Genomic DNA, 22,507 nt, shown 5'->3' on the forward strand with positions numbered 1-22,507 from the left:
AAGCATCACTTGTTGAGAAGCCTGGCTTCTCATCCCTATTTCTGGAGGGAAAGCAGAGTTTAACGGGAGGCAAGGTGAAGAGCCTGACGGGACAAGAGGAACCCGACAGGACCGGGCCATGGAGAGTCCATCCAATGAAGGACGTCCTCACCGGGGGGCGACGCTAGCCTCAGGCTGGCGGCTCCCTCACCGAGCCCAGCGCGAGCAGAGCCACCACTGACTAGAACCAGGCCACCACCCCCTCCAAGTCTGCAAACTGACCCCTGGTCCACGCCACACGCGCTCGGAGCTAATTACCCAGCAGGTGCAGATTCGTCTCCAGGCGAATGGCCGACTGAAAGAGGAGCTCCTCGCGGTTGTCCACGGAGGACTCCGCTTCTAAGTGGCGTTGCAGCCAGCAGGCGTACTCCTCCTGACTGAGAACCTGCGCGGGACACACGGCTGAGGCGAGCAGGCGCAGAGCGTTCAGGGCGCGTCCTGGTGCCCCCCCACCCCCCCACGCGGCGAGGCACAGGTCCGCAGGCGCGGAGCGCGGGGCGCGCCAGGGCAGAGCCCCACTCACCCTCTTGGCAATGCACAAGGTCCGCAGGCCTTGCACGGCGTACATGTCCAGGTAGTGCTGCGTCTTGCTGCGGATTTTTTTTTGATGCCTCCCTCTGGCGTCATCTAGGTTGGAGGGGAAGCAGAAATGCAGATGCGTTAGAACGGCAGAGCTCAGTGGGATGCCCTGGAGCCAGCGTGGGAACCTCAGGGACCTCTGCGTGATGTCCTCTTTGGAAATAATTCTGCACCAGCTGTTTACGCAGCTGAGAGCTCAGCGCTGTCCCGGAGGCTGTATAACTGGGAAGGAATTCCCACCCAGCTTACAGGCTAGCTTCCCACGGAGAACAGTGCATTTTAAGGTCTCCAAAGGAGTGCGACTCAGAGACAAAGTACAACGGTGGTGGCCAGGGGCTGGGGGCAGGGCAGGAGGGGAGTTCAGTGGGCACAAGGTTCAGTTCGGCAAGATGAAAAGTCCGGAGACCCGCTGCACTACGTCGGGAGTACACCTAACACTACTGAACAGTCCACCTACAAATGGTTAGAGGGTGACTTTGACGTGATGCATTTTTAACCACAATTAAAAAAACAACAACGAAGAAATGAACTGTTAGCTAGGAGGAGTTCTCCAAACATCCATCCTTGTCTGTTTCGCATGGATGAAGACGAGCAGACTTGCTGCTTACTAAGCAGCTGCAGAAGCCTGGCCGTGAGCCTCACCCAGGTGGAATCCACCGCAAGGTGGCACCGCCACATTCTTGGGTCAAGGAGACGAGGGGAAGGCAGAAGGCCTTCAGGTGTGCGTGATGAAAGCATGTGATAAGTGTGTCCCGGGCCAGTGAGGGGAAGTGTCCTCACGGCGTCCCCCTCGCTGGCTGCAACTGGAATCTTGTTGCAATGCATTAAGCAGGAATGTCACGAGCCTCCTTTCACTGTGATATATTCCGACAACCTCCAGTGAGGGACACCCGGAGACATCAGCACCGCTGGGTTTAGCCCAGATCTGTCTCGCCACTTGCAATAGAGCACACACTTTTCATATAAATTCAAAGTAAAAGCTGTTGTTAAAAAAAGAATCTCATCAAAACTTTTTTTTTTTTTTTTTTTGGGCTGTTCCTAATACCCCTGGTTGAAATAGGAGCTCATCTAGACAAAAACCTCACTGAGTGACCGACCTGGCATCCTTTGGTCCAGCCTGTTGAACAGAGGTACATATCCTCCCCATTTATGAAAAATCACACTTAATAGAAAGTGAGGTTTCTATCCCTAGAACGTCCCTCACATCTGTTTGTGTTGTCAGAATATAAGATGCCAAACATTGCACAGAACAGACTTTTACTAAAAATATGATCCGTTCATTATCTGAAATTTACATGTAACTGGACCTTCAATATATTCTGTTCGCTAAATCTGGCAATACTGCCGACTAGTGGCGGGGCCTCTGGTCTGGGAAAGGCTGTGGACTCCCCAAATTGGCCCTGTGACAGACTGGACCCAGAGAAAACCTCTTTTCCGTCCCAGGTCCTGAGTATTCCACAGAGGAGACAGTGCCCTTAAGGGGCCGAAGATTGGTTCTTGGAGGCAAAAAAACCTTTTTTTATGTATACTGCACAGATGTACACACAACACACGAACAGATACACAGCATATCCGTGGCATGAAAATGCCATGGTGGGACAATTAGGAAAAACATCTAAAAATACTCCTTAAGGGGGCAACAATGAAAAAAAAATTTTGGGAAATACTGGCCTCGATTGCTTTAGGAATTTAAATTTCCTGAAAAGAGGACACCCAAAGTCGTTTGGGTTTTGACTCCCCTTTACTCCCGCCATTGTGATAACATCCTTAGAAGGTGAAGATGCCAATTCCAGATTCTGATTGTTCTTTGAGCAAAGGAGAGACTATCTGAGGGACTCTGAAATTAAAATAATAATAAAGTACTTGGGTTGTCCAGAGGGGCAGCGGAAGGTCGCCAGAGGCGGAAGCAGCAGCGTTCAATCAATCGGTATGATGCTGCCATCAACCCCATTCTTCAAAGCAAAGCTAAGGGAGGGACGGAGGCTGGATGAGCCACGCTGGGTATTTCTCTGCGGGGCCATCCGGCATCAGAGTCCAGGGACAGAGAGCACCCAGCCCTGAGGAGAGAGAGACAGTGACCCGGTCATGTCCCCTCTGTCCTCTAGATCGGTGAGACCGTGCTCCTGGTTCGCAGGTGCTTTCTCCAGACATCGCTGCAGCGAGGGCTGGACAGTCACCGGAAGAACCAGTGTAGGGTCTGCATTTGGTGAGCAGAGGGCAGGAGGGTGCAAGGGACGCGAGCTCCCTGCACACGACGCCCAGGGAGCTTGGGGGCCAGGGAGGAGACGTGCTGGGCGCTGTGCCCATGCCCCCACCAGGACACTGCAGGCGACCCTCAGGACCCCTGAAGTGGCCCCTTCTACTCGCTATGTTTAGCCGTGTTTTTCAAGTGCTCTAAGTGAAATTCCCATTTCTTCTATGCTTTAGAGACATTCATGCCTCCACAAGGAGTGTCATGTTAGTAAGGCGGTAAACGAAGAACGTGGGTCGGGTCCTTTGTTCATGCCTGCGCTAAGGACTTGCTGATCAGCAGCAATGCGTGAAGCCCTCGCTAGGTGGCGCCCTACTCTCCATCCATCGTCGGGTGGCAGCTGCCCTGAACCACAGACAAGTGACTCTCAAGCGGAAGGGACCAGAGGGAAGGGAAAGGGCCGGACCTCGCGTATGCTTTATGCCTACACCACACCAGGCACTGTGCCAGGACGTGGCCAGGGGCTTCCTGTGAGGTCAGCACCTGATTTCTTTTCTACAGATGGGCAACTAATGCAGAGAGAGTGAGTGATCTGTCCTGCGTCCCCCCAGCCCGGGATTTAACCAGAGGTCTGTAGGAACCGGGTGGGCAGAGTCCCCGCCTTCCCCCTGATCCCACACACCATCCTGGACTACAACACCCCCCCTCTAATCCCGTCAACGGGGCCATCCGCTCAGCCTCCTCCTGCCATTTTTAGTAAAAGTGTTGTGAGCTCTTTGAAGCATGCTGGATTAAATCCGGACGCTGACACTCGTGTGCCCTCCTGGCTTTATCACCTGCACACAGGTAGAGCAGCTTGGCCACACGGCTCTGCCTTCTGAGCACAGGTAGCCACCTGCACGTCTGCTCTTCACCCCCTGCCCACCCCCCAAGAGAAAGTGGAACGATTTCTGCATAACGCCAGGTGTCACCGGTGTATGATTCTAGGTGATCCCAGAACCATCCTACAGTCCCTCTCCTGGGGGCCCATCAGGGTCTCTGAAGGTGCTGAGTGCTGTCACCTGGGGTCTACAGGTAGAGCTGTTGCATCCAATCCCATCAGAACCACACACTGCATGGAAATTCCCCGCGGAAACTGGAGAGCTACACAAGCTGCTCATTTTTAAATTTTCCCCTTCAGTGCCACAATTTGGGCAACCTGAGAGTTGGCGCGATGCCATTCTCTGGCCCCAGGCTGCACATGGGCTCCCTGCACCCCTGACCTTGAGGTTGACTCTGGGTGAGAAGAGTTTTGATTGTGATTTGCCTAGAAACTTGAGACTTTTTCTCATTTGAAAAGTGCACTGCCAGTGACGTAGAGTGTGGCAACTGCAGTGGCTTCTGTCCCTTACTAGTAGTGTCCCTTACACAGCTCAGTGGGGCTGCGTCCTCCCACTTCTCCTGCCACCCTGTCCTGCCCTTGCCTGCTAGGGCTGATCCCTGCCTTTTATCTTAACTATGACCCTTTGTAAGTGGTCAAGTCTGAACCACAGCAGTCCATTAACCTGTCTTCAGTGCAAAGCTGTGCAACAGGACAGAGATGATTTTCCCCCCAGTAGAATGAAGTCTCAGCTTATTTCCACATGTATCTGTTTCTCTTTTGTGCGGATGCAAAATCAAATTTCAGAATGAAGAGGCTCTTGGAATGCAAAGCCAGCCTGTGGACTGCATTCTAGGTCCCCCAAGAATGGGGTGTAAAGGTAAGTCCTGCCCACAGCGGGTCACTCCCATTTGCAGAGGCTTATTTGCAGATTCAGCTCAGCTGCCTTTGGGAGGCGACAGCTCTGTGATGGGAAAACAGGTCTGTCCACAGACCCTCAGGTGTGCTTTCCCAGCACGGAGTGGGCCTGGCCTTCCAGGCCAGGAGTCCCTAAGGAGAGAGGACAGAGAGGACTGTGGGAAGCAGCTGCATCCCAGAGCTCGGGAAGGGCGTGGTCAGCGTACAGTGTCCCTGGGCAGCTTGTACCAGAGCGGTTTCCGCGTTTCCAGGATTGGGCAGGTGGGGCGGGCAGGTGGTGCGGGCAGGTGGGGCGGTGGGGAGGCAGGTGGTGCAGGCAGGTGGCCTCCTCCTGGGAGCAGTATCCTCACCTCCGCCCACTTCCCTCCCCCACAGGTCAGATGCACATGCCTTTGTCCTCTGAGTACGAGGGACGGAAGGGTGACGAGGTGTAATTGTGGGGTGCAGGTCTTCCCCCTCCCCTGTCCCGGAAGATTGTATTTGCAAACAGGTGGAAGCCGCCCCCCCCATCTGCTCCATAAAGTGCCACTCTCTACACCAGTGGTTTTCAAACTCCCCCTTTTCAACCCAAAAGTTAAAATGGACCAAGATGGAGCTGCTGAGCCCAAAGTCAGGACAGAGGGCGCCAGTGGGAAGACAGCAGCCCGCACTCCCTGGACCCCCACTGGGCAGCTCCACAAAGCGGCTAGAAAACGAGGCAAACACAGGAAGGAACGTTCCGGAGCACCTGAAAATTCTTAGCCTTCACTGTCTACACTTACACCCCGATGCTAGGCCACACCCCCGACACCCCCAAACCCACTGTGGGGAGGTGAGTTGGCAAATGAGCCCTCCGCCCCGCCCCCAGCCTTCTAGTCCTGACCCTTCTGGAGGAGAGGGGAGGCGGGTGCGCCCCGCTGGAGGAGGGCCCAGAAACTCGCCCCCTGTGGGCGAGGCGCAGGGCTGGTTTCTGGGGCCCTCCGTGGGGGGCGGGTACCTGAGGCGCACGGCAGCAGCAGGTCCATCACCACCGAGTCGGCCCCCTTGGTGTAGACGTTGATCTCGTCGGTGAGCGGGTGCCGGATCACCACCGACATCCTCTTGCGGATGGAGTCGAAGCCCAGCGTGTGCAGGAGCTCGAAGGTGAGCCTGCCCAGGTGCGGCAGCTCCACGGCCACCTGGTCGGGCAGCCGGCCGGCCAGCGCGCAGTTGTAGGCGCGCGCCGCGTACACCAGAGCCGCCTCGTCGGGGCTCTCGGCCTCGTAGCGCAGCTCGGGCTTGGGGTCCGGGGCCCAGCCGGCCGCCCCGCTGCTGTAGCCGTTGCTGGTGATGACCGGCGCCGGGCCGCCCAGCTGGTCCTCCACTCTGAGCAGCGAGCATTCAGAGGACAGAGCGGACAGGGAGCTGGACCCCGACTTGTGGGTGGCCTTGGTGGTGGCCAGGTTCCCGAGGCTGCTGCAGCCCGAGGTCAGGCGGCTGGGCGAGAACCTCCGCAGGAAGTCTTCTATGGTCTTCACCGGGGACTTCAGCTCGAACCTCACCCTCACCTGCAGGAGAAGCAGTCAGCAGACAGGTGAGGGGAGTCTCCCAGAGCCCCGCCCCGCGGCCACAGGGCACGCCTCCACTGCAGGGCGAGTGGCAGCCAGAGCTGGCATCTCGTCCTTGAGACCATCTTGGCCTCTTGCACGTCACTTAACAAAGGTTATGCCACATGCATGCTTTTAGGATGTCACCAGGGCCACAGCTGGGGCCCGAGTGACTCAGTGGTGTGTAGCTGGTGGTGCCCGCAGGCTTTGAGACTGTCCCTCTGCTGGCTGTCCCCTAACTGCAGTGTGCCGCTGCTTTGCAGAGAAGGATCAGAGGAATGGCTGTCTTCTTATTGTTTAGCAAACATCCAGCTTTTTCTTTTTTTCCAATTATAAAACCACTTAACAAAAGACCAATTATACATTCCTCTGAATTATGTCCATACAATATTTAAATATACAAATAACATTCCCAATCCCAGAAGAGTCGTTCTAAACAAATGAAATAGACAAATTCAGGATCTAAATCATTAAACACATTTTAAAAAAATCACAATAAATTATATATCTTGTAACAAGAAATGAAAACAACAAAATGATAGTTATAGACAATTGTTAAAGTTTCAAAAAGCTGCAGACGGAGCAACAGAAAAACTCATTATGTAAATGAACTGTTCCCTAATGTGGCTATAATACACCTGTCTTAATTTTCTGCTAGCTGACAGATTTAGGGCAGATGTTAAAACCATAAAAACGTTGAGCCATAGTTACCCTAAATCTTTGTAATTTTGCCCACGTGCCTCGAGTTGCGAATTAGAGTAAGAGCCTCCAGAAAAGTCAGGTATTTGGTAAAGCACAGCACACAGACCAGTCTTGGTGAAGGCGCTTTTTCTTTGTCCCTTTGGTGACTTTCATGTCACCTGTCCAGGTGGCTGATTCAGTCAGCCTCGTGGGAGCTCCTGCAGCTCCAGGAGCCCTTGAGGTGCCGCTCACCAACCCGTGGGAGCAGAAAGGCATCGAGAGACAAGTTCGTGTGTGGTCTGAGGGTGGGTGACAAAACATTCTGTCTCTACACGGAACTCACTGCCTGTGTGGCCATCAGCGCACTGTGTTGGGATCGTTCTCACTTATTCAGTAACTGCAAAAATGCCTGGGTCTGCCAGACAGCCCCCCGCCCCCACACCCCAGAAAGCAGATACTGTCCAGGGACTCAGCCATGGTGATACGTGGCAGGAAGCAGCGCTGGCAGGGATGGCCACGCCCCCTGGCCACGCCCCCCACCCCGCTCCCAGTGGCGAGGCCTCTGCAGGCCGGTGTGGAGGGTGGGGTCATGGGGGTGGGCACTGCTGCCTCTGAGAAGGCTGACGCACCCCCTGGCGGCCCCACGTCACCCACGAGCGGCCCCTTCAGTGGGGCCTGCGGAATGGGCTGACCCAGCAGGTGGGGAAGGGGCCTGGAGAGCGGCTCAGAGGGCTGGTCAACCACCCGCATCCGGGCTGGAACACCTTCGTTTTTATCCATTGAAAGCCGGCTGGCTGCACTGTGGACACCCAGGCTTAGGTCCCCCCTCCGCCCCATGGACCCGGCCCACCTGAGGGCTGTCTGAGGAGCACCTGTTACAGAGGGTCCCTGCACACAAAACCTTACTGTCCTGGGGGGAGCCTTACTGTTAGCCCAGACAAACACCAGGGTGGGTGTTGCGATGCTTCCACCACCTTGGGTAAGTCCAGCTGACTCGGGACCACTTCTCCTTCAACACCAAGGTTAAGGCCTTTATCCCGTCAGACACATTTACTGTGTGCCAGCCCCCACTCAGCCCTTTCCTGAATCCGCAACCTCCCGCGCCCCCCCCCCCATCCAAGACGAAGTGCCTGAGCGATGGGAACAGAAGGTGCTCAGCTGAGTAGTGCAGTCAAGGCCAGAGTCGGGGTCCCCAACCCATTCTGCCCTCTCTCTTGTGTGAATCTGGGACCCTGAGGCTCTGGGGAGGTCGTGTGGGGCACGTACCCTGTGGCCTCCGCCCCTCCAGTCTGGGGCTCAGAGGGTGTCCTCTCCCACTTGCCCCACGCCTGGCCCCCACCCGCTGATGTATGCCCATCAGCGCACACCTCCGTCTGTTAGGGTCATTCTGTAGCCCCTTACACCTGAGAGGTGAAAAGGGAAAAGAAGGGCCCTCAGGAAGACTGACAACAGGGGGCCCCACTGAAGGTCAAGGGCGTCGTCTAGTGGGGACACCTCGGAACTCGCCTTTTGTCGTGGCTGGTTTGGGGACGTGACCACCACTGTGTTACAGATGGTGAGCGCGATGAAGAAGTCGAAAACGTCAGCCAGCTCGGGCGAGAGGTGGGCCAGCGGGTGCTCCTGGCACCTCGCCATGGCCAGGCACCTGTCACACTCGTTCACCTTCTCAAGCAGCTTCGGGTCGGGTGTGATGTCTTTCTCCTGGAAGAAAGCAGAGGCCGAGGGGTGAGTCTGACCCTGTGACCCCTAAGTGTCTTGCTGCCTATTTAAGGCACCTTGATTTTATTATAAACTATAAACAGACCTTCCTCTCACACATACACATATGCCATTTTGTAATGAGGAATTATGCATAATTTTAGTTGTATAAGAATATCTAACTTATATATGAAATGCATATGAGGTCAGACAATTCGCGAACTCATCCTATAAAAAGTCCTCCATACCTCATTGCTAAATACCACTACAGTCACCTTTGAAGTCCTCCCCTTGGGAAGCTGTGCACTGACGCCAGCGCCTAGTCCACCCTTCAAAGCAATTTTGGAACTCTTATTCTGGAATGGCCATCAGAGCTGTCGTCGTATTACCCTTGATGTCCTGAATGTCATCCAAATGTCTTCCTTCAATATTTCCTTTATCTTTGGGTAAAGAAAGGAGTCATTGGGGGCCAGGTCAGGTGAGTAGGGAGGGTGTTCCAATACAGTGATTTGTTTCCTGGCTAAAAACTCCCTCACAGATAGTGCCCTGTGAGCTGGTACATTAACTTTTTCACGCAGCCTTCTCAGCACCTCCAAACTTGGTTCACTGTTTGTCCAGTTGGTACAAATTCATAATGAATAATCCCTCTGATATCAAAAAAGGTTAGCAACATTGTTGCAATAAGTTCACGAACTTAATTGTCAGACCTCGTACACTTACATTTTACATGAAATATTTTATACATTCCCTTTGGGTAAATACCCAAATGGTAGCTCTATTTTTAACTTTTTAAGGAGCCTCCATACTGTTTTGCACAGTGGCCGAACTAATATTTATTCCCACCAGAGGTACACGAGGGTCCCTCTTCCCCACATCCTGGCCAGCACTTGCTATGGCTTTTCGTTTTGATGACGGCCATTCTAACAGGTGTGGGGTAACACCTCACTGTGGTTTGATCTGCCTTTCCTAACTTAAACTTACACACTGTTTTATGTCAATTACGTCAGAAAAAAAAATTATATATAAATTGGCAGTTTCCATTTTCCCCCAAGCTTGATAGTCTCTGGACTTTTCCAGGCCTGTAGGATTACAGCGTCCCCCCTTATCTTGGGGAGATTACATTCCAAGACCCCCAGTGGAGGCCTGAACCCTCTACATGCTGTGCTTTTTCCTATGCACACCTTCTCACTCACAGGGAGCACTGCACGGCTTCTCTGTGGCACATCCAAGTTGCCAGCCTCACGACTCTTGTGCTTTGGGGCTGTTACTAAGTAAAAGAAGGGTCACCTGAACACAAGCCCTGCCGTAACCATGGGGATCGATCTGATGACTATAGGCGGGAACGTATAGCGCGTGGACACACAGGACCAAGGGGTGATTCACATCGTGGGCAGGACAGAGCAGGACAGTGTGAGATTTCATCACGCTGCTCAGAACAGCTTGCAATTTGAAACTTATGGATTGTTTACTTCTGGAACTTTCCATTTAATATTTGCAGACTGCAGCTGACCTAAAGAAAAACTGCAGATCGGGGGGGGGGGCACTTACTGTATTTGAAAACAGCTTTTAACAATTTCAAAATAGATGTAGTACCATAATTTGACCATTCATTTATCACTAGATACGTGTTTTCACTCTTTTGCTGATGTAAGTAACACACTGATAAACTTCTATACACGGAAATCTTTGAATCGCTAAATTCCTAGGCCAGAAAAGTTTGAACATTTCAAATACTGTTGACTCAAATTTCTAAATTGACGTCAGGGAAACTTGTTCCACTGCAGCTGCTCCTGCCGCGTGTGAGAGCCCTTCCATGTGCCCCACATAAACCCACCACCAGGGACCGCATTCCGGGGTCACCACCTCTAAGTGGCAGCTCCTATGCGCGTTTTAAAGGACAGAAAAGAATGAGGCCTCGACAAAGTGAGCAGAATGGATGCTCCTTCTCTGTTCCTAAAACATTGTAGAAGTGAAAGGATCTTTTAGAAGCTGTCACTCGCTGACTTCCGGAAACATCTGGGCAGCCAACAAGGTCAGGGAGAAGGAAGTGCTACTGGATCTGGGCTCATCTAATTAAGACTTTATGTTCTCATTTGGCTTTGCTTTTTCACAGCTGTCCCATTGCTCTGCTGTTTTATTCCTCTCATTTGGTAGGACAGACTTCCCTCTGTCACCCGGGCGGGTGGCTCACCGAGTCCCCCAGCCTCAGGAGACGAGGTTGAGGGCCCGCGTCCCTGTGGTGTCAGCCGGACGGTCTGGCTCACTGGGCAGAGGCGAGCCCAGCTCAGCTGTGTGTGGTGCTGACCACAGCGCTTCTGGAGGACAGGGAGGGGACAGAGGGCAGAGAGGTGGCAGCGCTGGCCGGCAGGACTCACCATGGGGCTGCTGAAGGCCGTGTGCTTGGACAGCATGCTGGCCCGCCTGGCCTCGGCCCGGCTGCCCGAGCGCCGGTGCGACGTGGTGCCCGGGGCCCTGTGCAGCCCGCGGGCGCTTTGGTGGCTCCCAGTGCTGCCACGCTGGGGCAGCGAGCCCCCCCTGGGCACCGTGTCTTCCTCCTCCGAGTCTCCTTCCTGGTACCTGGCCAGCCGCTGTGCTGTGGGGAGAGGGATATGGGTGACATGTCATGGCGCTGACTTCTCAGAGCACGCGCCGCCGTCCCTCTATGATGGCAAGGCCACCTTTCACGAGGGTCTCACTGAGGGATGGGGGACGCTGTCACTTCAGTCAACCTGATGAGGCTGACTCATCAGGTGAGAAAACGTCACAGGTAAGAAAACCGAGTCTCAGAGAACTTCCTGAGCTTGCTGAGGTCACAGGACGCAGGGGCTGGAGCTAGGGGTGACACCCAGGCCCATGGGACGCCAAAGCTTGATTCCTGCCCGCTGTAGTGCAGTGGCTGCCTCACCCCACAGACAGGCCAGGTGAGGCAGAGACGGGCTCACACAGCCCCCTGTGCAGGGGGCCTCGGTGGGAACGGGGTCTGGGGCAGGCAGTTGGGAAGGCCCCCCCCAGAGCAGCAGGGCTCCAGGCTTCGCCCTCCTTCCCAGGGTCACGGGGCCACTTGGCTCGTGTTGCGCAGTCACACAGAAGAGACAGTTATGTCCATCTGTGTGTGTGTCTTTGTGCACACGTGTGCGTGTGTGTGTGTGAGGATGTCTGTGTGCATGTGTGAGGGTCTCTGTGTGCACACGTGTTTGTGTGAGGGTCTCTGTGTACACATGTCTGTGTGACGGTCTCTGTGTGCACGTATGTGTGAGGGTCTCTGTGCACGTATGTGTGTGTGAGGGTCTCTGTGTGCACGTGTGTGTGTGTGAGGGTCTCTGCACATATGTGTTTGTGAGGGCCTGTGTGCATGCGTGTGTATGTGAGGGTCTCTGTGTGCATGCATGTGTGTGTGAGGGTCTCTGTGTGCACGTGTGTGTGAGGGTTTCTGTGTGCACACGTGTGTGTGAGGGTCTCTGTGCACATGTGTGTGAGGATCTCTGTGCACATACGTTTGTGAGGGTCTCTGAGTGAAGTGTGTGAGGGTCTGTTTGCACACATGTGTGTGCACATGTGTATGTGTGAGGGTCTCTGTATGCACGTGTATGTGTGAGGGTCTCTGTGTGCACGCATGTGTGTGTATGTCTGTGTGCACCTGTGTGTGTGTGTCTGAGTGCACCTGTGTGTGTGTGTCTGAGTGCACCTGTGTGTGTGTGTGTGCGTGTGTGTGTGCATGTGTGCAGGCTTGCACGCAGCACTGGCTGCAGCAGCCCTCCTGCGCTGTCCAGACTGGACGCAGTGCCGCAGACTCACCGTTGGCATCATGCTCGTACTCTATGCCGGACACAGTGCATTTCCGGAAGACCATCTTGTTCTCGGTGAGCGTGCCCGTTTTGTCTGAGAAGACGTACTGGATCTGGCCCAGGTCTTCTGTGATGTTCAGAGCGCGGCACTGCAGCCGGGAGCCCGTTTCCTCGTCGCACAGCTCTGCGTCCTGGTTGATGAAGTACACTTGGCACATTTTGACGATTTCAATGGAGACGTACAGGGAGATGGGGATCAAAACCTGGAAGACACAGGCGCAGCGTGAGCGAGCCTGTGGACCGGAAGCTGCAGTCAGCCCAGTCGATTTAAACTACAAATGACCACAACCACAAGGAAGTACTGTACCTTTAAGAGCTTAAAGAGCTGGATTTAGAGTCAGTATTGGAAAAGTGTTAGGATATTGGCAAAGAGTGTGACCTAAGACAGCCTACGGTGCACGGCGCAGTGGAGTCCACCGTGGTGTCTGGAAGTATGGTAACCACGGCCTGGAGAGAAGCAAGCATTCTCGCATCACTAAGTCATGCTTGAGAGAAGCTAAAAGAGGAGAGAGAGAAGAGAAAGACAAAACACAGGGCACGGTCAGCGTCCTGTCCTCCTCTGAAAGGCACCTCGTGCCACAGTGGCCCTCGTCCCCCCAGGCTATCCCCGGGCTCCAGGCCACAGGGGCTGCCTGACCCTGGGACGTGACCCCACAGTTCAGAAGGGACAGTCTTTTCAGAGGCTGGTTTTGAGTTGAGGAGAATGTCTGTGATGTACAATACAAAGAGAAGAAAGCTCTGAGAAAATTATTCACAGTTCTGATTTGACAATTGAAGAATAACCGCTATGAAATCAACATTTAATTTTTTTCTTTTCTTTGTGGAATGACCGTGTATGGGTTCAGAATACCATTCAGACTAACTGGTTCTCCTGCTAAGTATGTTAGTGTGACACATACTAACTCAAGGCTAGAACAAAATTTGCAATTATAAAAAAGACTAAGTGAAATAAGTCAGACAGAGAAAGACAGATACTATATGACCTCACTTATACATGGAACCTAAGAAAACCAAACTCATAGAAACAGAGAACACACTGGCGGTTGCCAGAGGTGGCGGGTGTGGGGAAAAATAGGTGAAGGGGGTCAAAGACACAAACTTGCAGTTAGAATAAATCAGTCCTGGGGATGTGATGTACAGATGGTGACTATAGTAACAATTCCGTATTGTACATTTGAAAGTTGCTAAGAGAGTAGATCTTAAAAGTTCTCATCACAAGAAAAAAATGTGCAAACTATATGTGGTGGTCATTTCACAATATATATATAAATCAAATCATCGTGTTGTATACCTGAAATGCATGCAATCTTATACGTCAATTATACCTCGATAAAATTGGAAAAAATGTTACAGGAAACACGAATAATTTATAAAATAATAAATGAGTTCCTTGAATAATTCAGAACCTCCTCTGAATCACCATAATGGTTTTGATCTCTTCTTCCATCAAGCTTTTCATGAGAACAACTAGCAAATCAATCACCACGTTGAGTTTCAAAAAGCCCCCTGCTCATTCGGAAAGTTAAGGAAGGCTGTTTCCCACTGTGTGAAGCACACGTGGAAAAGGACAGCAGAGCTGCCCTCCTCGGCAAAGGCTACGCAAATGTCCTCTGTCCACGCTGTCCCCAAGGAGGTGGCGGTGACGCTCACTGTCCCTTCTCGACTCTAAGTGGCCATTGGGCTCAGGTTCCCAGTGACTCGGAGTCACTGAGGAGGAGTGTGAATGAATAACAACAGTAATGATAATTATGGTGGTACTGATAGTAAGAAGCAACACCGAACACAGTGTGAGAGCCTGAACTGCTTCCTGGCACAGAAAAAGCACAGGAGTGGGAAGCGGTGGAATCTGAATGAAGTGTGGCGTTTAGTTCACGGCAGAGTGTACGACAGTGACACGTTCACACTTGGGAAAGTGGGTGAGGGACACATGGGAACTCTCTGTACTCTTTTTTGCAACTTATCTGTAAATCTTAAAATGTTTCCAAAATTACATGTAGGTTTTTTTTTTTTTTTTTTTTTTTTTAGAAGTAACTGAACGGAAAAACACAAAATTAAAAATAGTCAAAACCAACCCCTGGAGGCCTAAGCATCTTAAGAACTTGACAATCACCCAGGAAAAGCCCCTCTAGATAAACTAGGTGGAAGAACAAAGAGCGGCACGTCAGGAAGGTCCCTCTGTGGTCGTACCAGTGCGAACTCCCAGAATTCCCAGGGGTGTGGTGGCATTACGTCCCCATCAGAACAGTGAAGCATGGCGGGCTTGGGACGGTTACCTGCAGGACTATTATCATTGTCAGAAATGAGTACACTGCAGCTGTGACTGGGGACAAAGAGCTGCCGTCAGGCTCGGGGACGTCAAATAAGGCTTTCTTCTCTTGGTACCGCTGTACCCACAGTCCGTGTCCTGCAGCAATGTTCAAAGGGAGGCGTCATTCATCTGGTGGAAATGTTAGAACACGGCTAGTGCAAATTAAAGCGAAGTGTTGAGACAATCACTCGACGCGGGCGCAGTGGCCCTCACGAGCCTGCCTTGTCATGTGAGAGCCAAGCACAGGCGTGGCAGGCACCCACCACCAGGCCGCCGGGTGGCCCCGGGACGTGGGGTCCTACACCCGAGTGTCCCATCGTCAGTACCAAACAGCACCCCTGGTCCCAACGTGCCGCCGGTGGGAAACCTCCTGAAAGGAGTTTCCCAGCGTGTGTGTCTCGCTGGCAGACTCTGGATCCTGCCCATTACGGTCCCTTCCGGGGGATGCCAGCTTCTCGAGAAGCCAGTGGCCATGCACATCCTTTCGCCACCGGGGTCCCACCCTTGCTGATGACAGAAGCCCCGCCCCATCCTGTTTGCCTAACGTCTTACACTGAGCTCCTAGACCACGTTGCAGCCACCTGGACCTGGTGATGCTCACTTACAGGGAGGGTCAGCACACTTCCCTCCGAGGGGCTCCCAAGGCCAGGCCGGAGGGCCATCCAGGGTGGAGAGCCCCAGGGCCCACGTGCAACCTGACTTCTGCCCCTTCTGAGGGTCCAAGTTCTTTTCCTGCTCCTTCCATGGGCTTCCCATCTGCTCCTGCTCTTACTCCTAGTTCCCCACCAGGTAACTGGCGCTCCTCCCACTGGAGTCACTGCAGCTGGAGAGACCCCATCATCCTCCATCCCGGAAGTGCCGCGCCCCCTCCTCTAGGCATCTCAGTGTGGCCCCTGCCCCTGGAGTCCCAGCCAGTGACACGTGTGCAACTGAATGCCACACGTGACTGTCAGAGCATCTGGACGAGACATGGCAGACACCAGGCTCGCACGGAGGCAGTCGCACGGAGGCAGTCCCACGGCACCCATGTGATAGTGACCCGTTGAGGACACTTACCAACCGCTGAGAACAGAGACATACAAACGAGGAGGAGGACACACCAGAGGACATCACAGTTCATCTGACGCTCGAGCCGGCTGCGCTTGTAGCGGGGGCCACTGTTGTTCAACAGGGCCTTGGTTTCGTGTCCTGCGGGGACGAAGGGACGTCAGTGAGTCAGTGAGGGGATGGGCCCCGTGGACGGCCCCTGGTGAAGCTCACGGGACGGGCGCAGTCACAGGACCAGGGCACAAAATGACCCTGAAATACGTGACAACTGTGGAGAGCAGCTAAAACACCGACAGAGAGCTCGCTGGCCCAGAGGTAGTCACGCACGCCGCTTCAGCCTACCTGCATAGATGACAATGCCGACGACGGCCTCTGTGTTTCTGACGGTGCATCCTCGCAGCAGCATGTTCTCCTTGTGCAGCCCCACCTTCTCCCCGTCCTCGTGCTTGCTGTAGGGGGACAGGTGGCACGTGTCACTCAGTCGGACGCCTACATGCACCTTGCATCTCACAGCACTGGGGATGGAGGCCTGGACGCAGGGCTGGGAGGGGCCTGGGGGACCCCAGAGTGCGTGGTTCGACTCGGCGGATCTCCACAAGGGCTGAGGGGGAGCTCGTGCTCGCGGGCAGCTGGGCTTCTGGAAGCATCCAGAGCCTGATGTTGGTTCACTTTGCCCACGGGCTTGGGGAACTATTAAGAAATATGTGTATGGGCCTCTGCCCCCAGTTCCTGACACAGGGCTCCTGAAACGCTGTAAACAGTGGTGCTGGCAGAACCTTCTGTTCCAGCATTTAGCCTTGATCCCAGCTCCCCGCACAGCGCTCCTAAAACCCTTAAAGTTTCCTGAGTGATACGAACACCAGGAGCACCTTTTGTTCTCACAGCTGACCTCTGACCCTGGCTGTTCTGGACACAGGGCACTACCTCCCCTGGAATTTCCTGGGTGGCAGGACTCTTTTGTTCTAATTAAGGTGACGCTGGCTGCGCTCCTGGATGGGGGCTGGCCACCACAGTGACCTGCACCGAGCACACGGAGGTGGAGGGGGAGAGGCGCCCAGAGAGGGTGTGGATGGTCCGCGCATCCTTCCATTTGGATGCTTTGCCACAAACCGTGAGACAGGCCGTGATCCGCCCTCCTGCCTCCTGTGGGCTTCTCTAGCAAAGGAAGGAGGAGATTGTGGGAACCTCCGATTTATCAGAAGCACAAATGACACCCTGGACTCGCACGTGGCGTCTGCAGTGGGGACAGTCTTGTGAGACTGAGCCCTTACCCTGTGGGGCCTGATGCCGTGTGCAGGTAGACGGTGTCAGAATTGAGAAAGTGTGGCCACCCAGCTGGTGTCACAGGATTGCGCGGTGTGGGAAAACACACGTCAGATGTGGTGTGATGGTCCCAGGTTTTACTTCACCACAGGGACGCACCACAGCCAGAGGCAAACCGGGAGCATCGCGGAGCTGGGACGGTGACCACAAATGCCCTGAGGGGTGGCCTCCTGCCATCTCCTGTGCATCACAGAGAACACGTCTGCTCATCACACCTCACGTCCCAGATATACAAATATTTCTCTACAAAAGGGGATGGTATTGGTTTCAGCGACATTTTCTACATCCCCTTTTTCTTATAAAAAGTCATAAAGTTATTAGAAATATTAATATATGAAATTTGAAATGTAGTAAGTTCCATGACACAATTTTATCAATTTGGCTTCACTTCTGTTTAGATTCAGAGCGACAGTCCGAGTTTAAGCCACTGGATTTCAAAGTCCTTCTTTCGGCCCACTAAGGACAGCCACATCCCCACCATGTGGGACAGCACACCCGGTGCTAGGATGACACTGGGATTCGTGGTCCCGGGTCACAAGGGAAGGCCCTGGAAGCTTCCGGAACTAGAGCAGGGGCTCGGCCTAACCTACACCAGGCTGTGCCACCACGGGGGTGCTTTCCAAAAAGCCACCTGCTGGCACCATCAGTGGGTAGCCTTGCCACCCCTCCCCCCCAACAGCCCAGACTCCTCTGTGGTGCTGGTAGCTCCCCGGCAACTAGCTTGGTGGCGCTGACCAGGGTGTAAGGTCAGAGGAAGCCCTCAGGGTTTCCTGTGAAGCAGCACTTCCTGCCACATCCAGACTTCCTGTCATACGTGGATGTTGGTGACTTCCTGTCATATATAGACACTGGTGACTTCCTGTCATATACTGATGCCAGTGACTTCCTGTCATATATAGACGCCGGTAACTTCCTGTCGTATATGGACCCCGGTGACTTCCTGTCATATACAGACGCCGGTGACTTCCTGTCATATATGGACCCCGGTGACTTCCTGCCATATACAGACGCCGGTGACTTCCTGTCATATACAGACGCCGGTGACTTCCTGTCATATATAGACCCTGGTGACTTACTGTCGTGTGTGGTCTCTGGTCACTGGCATGAGGGACAGGGTGACCTCTTCACTTCAGACACAACCCATGTTCTTCACAACTAAGGCAATGAATACATTTTGTGGAGCAGAAGAGAAGCTAAACAATAAAGTCAAGGCCAGCATGCCACCTGGGGACACACTTCTGCAGCCTGTCACTCACTAGTGCAGAGGACACGCAAAGGGACACGCGGGGGTGGGCAGTCAGCACTAGGATGGCTCCGCTTGCAATTCCTGACAGATCAAGGCTTTGCCTTACAAGAGATCCCAGCCTGACAACTGCACTGCCGGTGAGGGCACGGAGATACCCGTGCGTGACACTGCACTTGAAACCCGGCTCCCGTGTGTGCAGTGCCAGGAGGCTGTGTGACACCTGGACATGGAGATATTTCTCAGGGACAGCAGTGAAGAACGGACCACCTCAGTCAGAGCTCCAGGTATGCTCATTCAAAACACAACTCAACAGAGACAAGGAAACTCTTTCCCATTAAGCTTTCTGTGACACGACACACACTTTTAAACAACTCCTGTGCTTTCTAATGGGACCAAGCCAGACTGGAGGTCATCACCAGCAGGCCCATCAGCCAATGTGAGGACCACGGCCGCAGGGACAGGCAGCGGGTGCAAGGGGACGGGGTCACCGTCCTGAGGGGAAGGCCCCTGCGTCCAACGCAGAAGGAAAGGAGCCAAGCCCCACTGAAGAGTGGTGTCAGCCAGCGGGCACTCAGCACCTGCAGCACCGCCGTGGACTTCTGACGGGGGTCCCACCGGGAGCAGGACAGGCCCAGGGCCGAGCATACACCCACGAGAACATGAACCCATCGAGAGCTGCCCTCAGCGCCTGTCCGTTGCTTATGGGTTGACGTGTGACCCCCCAGAATTTATATGTTGAAGTGCTAACCCCGGTACCTGAGAATGTGATTGTATTTGGAGGTAGGTGTTTAACGAGGTAATTCAGGTAAAATGATGTCATATGAATGGCCCCCAGTGCATATGACTGGTGTCTTTATGAGAAGAAGAAACTTGGGCACAGAGACAGTCGAGAACAGAGGTTAAGACGTGTGAGGACACAGGGAGGAGACGGCCGTCTCCACGCCAAGGAGAGGCCTCGGGAGGGACTACGCGGCCGACACTGACCTCAGACTTCCGGCCTCCAGAACTGGGACAAAATACATTTCTGATGTTTCAGCCACAGGTCTGTGGTCAGCCTGAGCAAACAGGTACGTCCTTTCCCGTTCAATCCGGGCCACTTAGCAGGGCTCCTCTAGTTCAAATCCCCAGGCCTCCTGGCTCATCGAACCAATCTCTCCTCAATCAAAAGTGTCCATAAGTGAGACGTGATAAGGGCTATCTGCTGACATGTCCTGGCCACATGCAGGTGCCCTGGGAAATGGCAGAGCTCAGCTAATAAAATAAATATCCTGCCTGGCTGCTTTCCCAGGACATCACATCTCCCTGACAGCACTCGCTGGTGGTGACAGTCTCGTTTCCTGGGTCCCAGCACGTGAAGGTGCTGACGGGCCTGCGACGAGGGTAGCAATCCACGGTTCAGACACACAGCTGTCAGGGAACCCAGGGCCACAGGCCGCAGCACGAGTGTCCAGGGAGGTTGGGCAGCAGCCTGCAGCCGACTCCCACCCCAGGTCAATCACCTCCAGCACCCAGAGCCCTGGGCCCTCCTCTGTTCCACCCAAGGCAGTGGCAGCACCGTCCCCCCGGATTTGGACCAGCATGCTCGGGGGTCCTTCTAGACCCCTCCTCCCTCATTTTTACATCCACTCAAATGTCAGTCCTCAGTGGCCCCCTGTGGGCTACTTCCTGGCCCCTCCCCCTTCCTGCCCCTGGGTGGCAATGACGTCATTCAGGTCCCTCACGTGTCTTCCAGAGCCTGCAACCCACCCCTCCCGGCCTGGGTGCCACCAGCCTCGGTCCCCATCCATGCCTCATATGGCCACCAGACCATCTGAACGTCACGTTCTCCTGCGTAAGGTCCCCACTCCCTCTGCTGGGATGGGCAGCCTGGCCCCCGCTGCAGTCCCTTTGGGGGCCCTTCCTGCGCAGGTGTTAGGCCCCAGCCACCCCACACTGCGCGTCCTACTTCCCAGCTGCCTTCGCCCAGTGTGGCCTGTGCTGGCTCTGCCGGGAGGAGCTTGGCCGTGCTGGGCTTACACTTTCCAGCACCAGAAGACTCTGCGTGCTGAGCTCTCCTGCACGTTCTGGTCCGCACGTCTCCATTTGGGCGCCTCATCCTGCTCCAGGTTGCAGCCCTGACGCCTTCCTCAGTGCCCGGCAAGGGCTGGCTGTGCAGCAACTTACACCAGAAGCTCTGAGACATGCCCACTGTGAGAAGCAGAGCCCTGCCCCCTCCCCGCACGTCTGTGGGGCCACTCTGCCCGGACCACCCTGCAGCAGACAGGTCAGCGCGCACCTTGAAGCAGGGAGAAGGCCCCGCATTCTCCAGACAACAGGGCTAAGCCTGCGACACCTGATCAAAGCACAGAAGGTCTGGTCACGTGTCCAGGTGGGTCAAACCCTCGTCCCTCAGCCTCTGCTCATGCGCCTCCTTCCTTCTCTCGGAGACGCCGGGACTGCCTGTTGCGCCACTCAGCAACTCCATCCTCACGCCTCCCCTACTTTCCCATTTCATTTTCCCCACAGTAACCCACCACACATGCACACGCTCACACGTGCACACACGCACACACATGTACACATGCGCACACATGTGCACATGCACGCACACACATACTAGTACTATTGAAATTTTAACTGTACATGAACGTAAACAGAAGGCTGTAATTACCTCCCATGTGCCCACAGCCCAGCTTCACCAACTACCAACATGTAGCCAACCCGGTGTCACTGTCACCTTTTGTGTCTGTCTCCTTTGGAGCAGGGGCTGGACTATCTGACATGCTCTATGTTGTATCTTTTGTTTAATAGTTTGTTGTCTCTGTTGTCCCCTAACTAGAGCAAAATAAACACGAAGGCAGGACTCCTCGTCCGCTCCGTCCAGTGTGGTGCCCTCAGAGCTTTGAACAGACCTAGCACATAGTAGGTGCTCATGACTGGGAGGTTTAATGACTGGGCAGATGAGCAGAATGAATAAATGAATGAAGAAACTTCTTTGCAGGCTGCTGGAGTCTGGTGCCTATACTTCCTCCTACTCCTGGGGCCACATGCAGCCGGCCAGCCCCCTCGCTCCCCTCCCATTCCAGGGGCTGCTGGAGGAAGCGGAGGCAGAACACTCACTGTGGGAGCCTTGGCAGCTGGAGCTGCTGACAGGACCTTGCCAACTGGTCCCCAAGGCAGGCACGGGGCTCAGGTGCTGGTGACATTCTCGAGGGGCGACGAGCGGGGAGGAATATTGGATGAGTATTTCATAGTTGTGTGTGTGTGTGTGTGTGTGCGTGTGTGTGTGTGTGTGTGTACAGACAGCTATCATCTGTCTGTCATCTATCTGTCTATACAGCTGACCCTTGAACAACACGAGTTTGAACTACATGGATCCACTTATATGCAGATTTTTTCAATAAATACTGTAAGTACATTTTCTATTCCTTATCATTTTCTTAATAACATTTTATTTAGCTCACTTTATACTAAGAAAACAGCACATAATACATGTAACATATAACACATGTGCTAATTGACTGTTTATGTTATTGGTGAGGCGTCCAGTCAACAGCAGGGTGTTAGCAGTTACATTCTGGGGAGTCAAAAGTTATATGAGGACTTCTGACTGAGCTGGGGTCAGCACATGTAACCCCCATGTTGTCCATGGGCCAACTGTGTGTGCATGCACGTGTGTGCGCACATTATGTGTATGTGTGTGTGTGTACGTGTGCGTACATGTACATGTCCATATATATGTACATGTGTATGTGTGTACAGCTTGTCACACAGAAGGACACATTCAGGCAGACGTGTGGTACTCACATGCAGCCCCGGAATCTAGTCAGGTCGTTGTTGGGTCTCTCACACTCGATCACGCTGGTGAAGGTCAAAGGGTTGAACTCGGAGACCTAAAATAACAGCACACACATGTTAGAGAAGTCTGGGCGGAGGCCGCTATGTTCTGTCACATCCACGGCTCGGGATTTCATGGAAGGACTTGGGCGAGTGCCCTTGGGAGTGCCAGCAGCACAGGGCGCCCAGTCCATGCCTGTTCATTGCTGTCAGCAGCGATAACTAATCTTGTAGACTGAAGAACAATTAGTAGCAGTGGTGAGCAGAGAGCCGAGAAGCCTGCTGCTCTAACGCGAAATAAGAGAATAGCAGATAAGAGAAAAGGAAACCAGTGACCATGGAAGGGGTGGCCTGGCTTTCTGACACAGTCCAGCACCTTCCAATTTCCTACA

The 22,507-nt window shown here is 53.8% G+C and overlaps 1 protein-coding gene across 1 annotated transcript in view; it reads right to left on the bottom strand.

The window, feature by feature from the left end:
* Positions 1-22,507, bottom strand: part of ATP10A (ATPase phospholipid transporting 10A (putative)) — a 112,691-nt gene that overhangs the window by 20,358 nt on the left and 69,826 nt on the right. The window contains exons 3-12 of the mRNA XM_033100357.1: positions 22,086-22,171; positions 16,073-16,179; positions 15,740-15,871; positions 14,649-14,779; positions 12,326-12,578; positions 10,906-11,123; positions 8,339-8,533; positions 5,563-6,112; positions 563-666; positions 298-424 (exon numbers count right to left, since the gene is read on the bottom strand). Coding sequence (XP_032956248.1) covers positions 298-424; positions 563-666; positions 5,563-6,112; positions 8,339-8,533; positions 10,906-11,123; positions 12,326-12,578; positions 14,649-14,779; positions 15,740-15,871; positions 16,073-16,179; positions 22,086-22,171 — 1,903 coding nt within the window. The remainder of the gene's footprint in view (positions 1-297; positions 425-562; positions 667-5,562; positions 6,113-8,338; positions 8,534-10,905; positions 11,124-12,325; positions 12,579-14,648; positions 14,780-15,739; positions 15,872-16,072; positions 16,180-22,085; positions 22,172-22,507) is intronic.

The sequence above is a fragment of the Rhinolophus ferrumequinum genome, chromosome 28 (genome assembly GCF_004115265.2).
Source record: "Rhinolophus ferrumequinum isolate MPI-CBG mRhiFer1 chromosome 28, mRhiFer1_v1.p, whole genome shotgun sequence".
NCBI lineage: Eukaryota > Metazoa > Chordata > Mammalia > Chiroptera > Rhinolophidae > Rhinolophus > Rhinolophus ferrumequinum.